Source organism: Aplysia californica, unplaced genomic scaffold (genome assembly GCF_000002075.1).
Source record: "Aplysia californica isolate F4 #8 unplaced genomic scaffold, AplCal3.0 scaffold00009, whole genome shotgun sequence".
Classification (NCBI taxonomy): Eukaryota; Metazoa; Mollusca; class Gastropoda; order Aplysiida; family Aplysiidae; genus Aplysia; species Aplysia californica.
The window spans coordinates 2,352,873-2,355,189 of record NW_004797279.1 but is presented as its reverse complement, the minus strand read 5'-3'; the positions used below and the strand labels follow the sequence as shown (position 1 = coordinate 2,355,189).

The 2,317-nt window shown below is 41.7% G+C and overlaps 1 protein-coding gene across 1 annotated transcript in view; it reads left to right on the top strand.

Moving 5' to 3' along the window:
• Positions 1 to 2,317, top strand: part of aplA (adenylate cyclase) — a gene marked incomplete in the record, with an annotated part of 190,850 nt that overhangs the window by 158,818 nt on the left and 29,715 nt on the right. The window contains 1 exon segment of the mRNA NM_001204606.1: positions 2,035 to 2,193. Within this exon segment, the coding sequence (NP_001191535.1) occupies positions 2,035 to 2,193 (159 nt within the window).

Here is a 2,317-nt window from a genome sequence, read left to right as displayed (position 1 = left end):
ATGAATATATTTAGGTACTTGGGGAGAGGGGATCAAGGAAGAAGAGGGGGCAGGGACAGGAGAGCTACCATAGCCGCACTCAACTGCAGGTCTCCTTACGTATCGGATTTTTTCTATTTATCCTCAATCTCGTGATGGAGGATTTGGCTCAAGTCCAGTGAGCCACAATTAGACCCTTTCTGCTGGACCCGCTCCGAAGTGGCCGGCGGACTCAGTAAACAGTCGGGAACTCCGACGAGAGAGCTAAAAGGAACCATAATATCATCTACCTCTTGCTTTTCAGTTTACAGCTTATTTTAAGAAGCTTCACTACCGAAGACATTCTAAAAGAATGGGGGCCAGAATCGAAAAAAAATAATTTTGTTGTGGTATTTTAAGTGCAAGATTTATTGTTGTCAGACGGTAGCTGCTAAGGGACTTCAGAATTATTTTTTTCAGTTTGTATGTTGTCCCTTGAGAGTGGGACGAAATGAGAATATTTCAGTGATTAATTTGTGATGTTCATGTTCAGAAATGTTGTGTGTTTTGCTCAAATTGTTTGTTTGTTTTTAATATCCTCAAAGCAAGAAAGTCAGTAATAAGACTGCGGGTGCTTGATTTTGTGTTCGTCTTGTTCGTATGGTGGTGTGTTTGTTTTGTTGGTGTTCTTGTACCAGTTAATGTCCATTATTATTCTACTAGAGTGATGGTGTTTCGTCTTCGCTGTTGCTGTTTTTTTTAAAATCTCCCCGTGTATGTGTAAAAAGAGTGGTTAGAGTGTTTGGGGGAGCTGAGGATGTTTTCTCAGAGAGTAAACAAGGCATCCTTTTTTATTTTGTCTCGTCCCAAGGAATCTGTCTGTACATGTACTATAATCCTTTTAAGATGCTGGTGCATTGCATTTCAAAATATTCCTGTCACCGTATGTGCACATGACTCATTTCATGACTTATACCTGGCAAAATATTGATGTGTTGCAAGCGTCGCAACTGCTCCCCACATTGAAAGCATTATTTCATAAGGTATGAACCCTGCTATTTCTTGGGGAAGGGTGGGGGGGGTCAAATTAAGTCGAATTTAAGCATACTGGACCTCCTCGGATTCAAGATGTCTGCATTTGTGTGCTGTAGGAAAAATATATGTATATACGTACTTGGAAACCTGCTCTACCCGCTTCTGTCTAGTAAAACAAGTCGCGCCCAAATGTTTCTCTTCAAGATTGTAATCCAGTATGACGTATAACAGAATTACTTTTGTAATCCCTCTAAGCATATCCGTTGTTTCATTTTAAGGGGCGCTAGGTCAAAGCCCTTTCTTCCCCTTTGCAGACGAAATTATGATGCTGCATCCTTTAATATTTTTGTTTACAAAAGAGCAAGCATTGTTGAAATTTGAAAAAAAGATGGGAAAAAACCTTCCGGTCATATATCCAAATATAACTCACGGGAAAAAAATAATCAAAAACAGACTGAACTACTTTCAAGTCTCTTGAGGCTACAGGCTGTCCAACCCTCAGCGCTGTTCACGGTCAAAGCAATCAATTTCCACTGTTTTATTATTTTTTAGGAATTGATTTTCTGTCTGTGGAGATACAATTTTGGACTCTCACGGAATCTGTTGGGCTTTAGGATCAATCGGGAAATAATCCTCAATATAGAAGAGAGACGCCAAAGGAAACGGCCAGGACGGCGTAGGAGGCGGAGATGAATTGCGAAGGGGAAGAATCTGGTCGGGTGGCTCGGTTGTCCCCCCTCAGCTAGTGGTGACCTCTTCGACTGCTGGGGCAGGAGGGAATTCCCCAGGTAGATGCCGACCTTCAAACCAAATGACTATAAATTAATAAATTATATCACTTGTTGGACAAGTCCGGATCTGTTCTTTTTCATTTTCTTTTCGGCTTTTATTAAGTGGCTCTTTGATTTGTTGATTGTTGTTGTTGTTGTTGTCGTTGTTGTTGTCATAGGTATTGGTGTTTGTGGTGTATTGTTCAAGGATATATATTATAGTGTTGTGAGCCTTGCAAATCGTATCCCTTCTTTTCTCTACTCATACCAGGAGCGTGTGCGACCAGACAGGCGTGAAGCTAAACATGCGTGTTGGGCTACACACTGGCCGGGTGTTGTGTGGTGTCCTGGGACTCAAGAAGTGGCAGTACGATGTCTTCAGTAACGACGTGAAACTGGCCAACCACATGGAAGCTGGGGGCATTGCGGGGTAAACTGTGCTCTTGTGCTTCCTTTACATGCCATATTATGAGGCACTCTATTTTTGTATGAATTTGATTTTAGCTCTCAGTTCTCTTTCCCTGTATCTCTCTCTCTCTCTCTCTCTCTCTCTC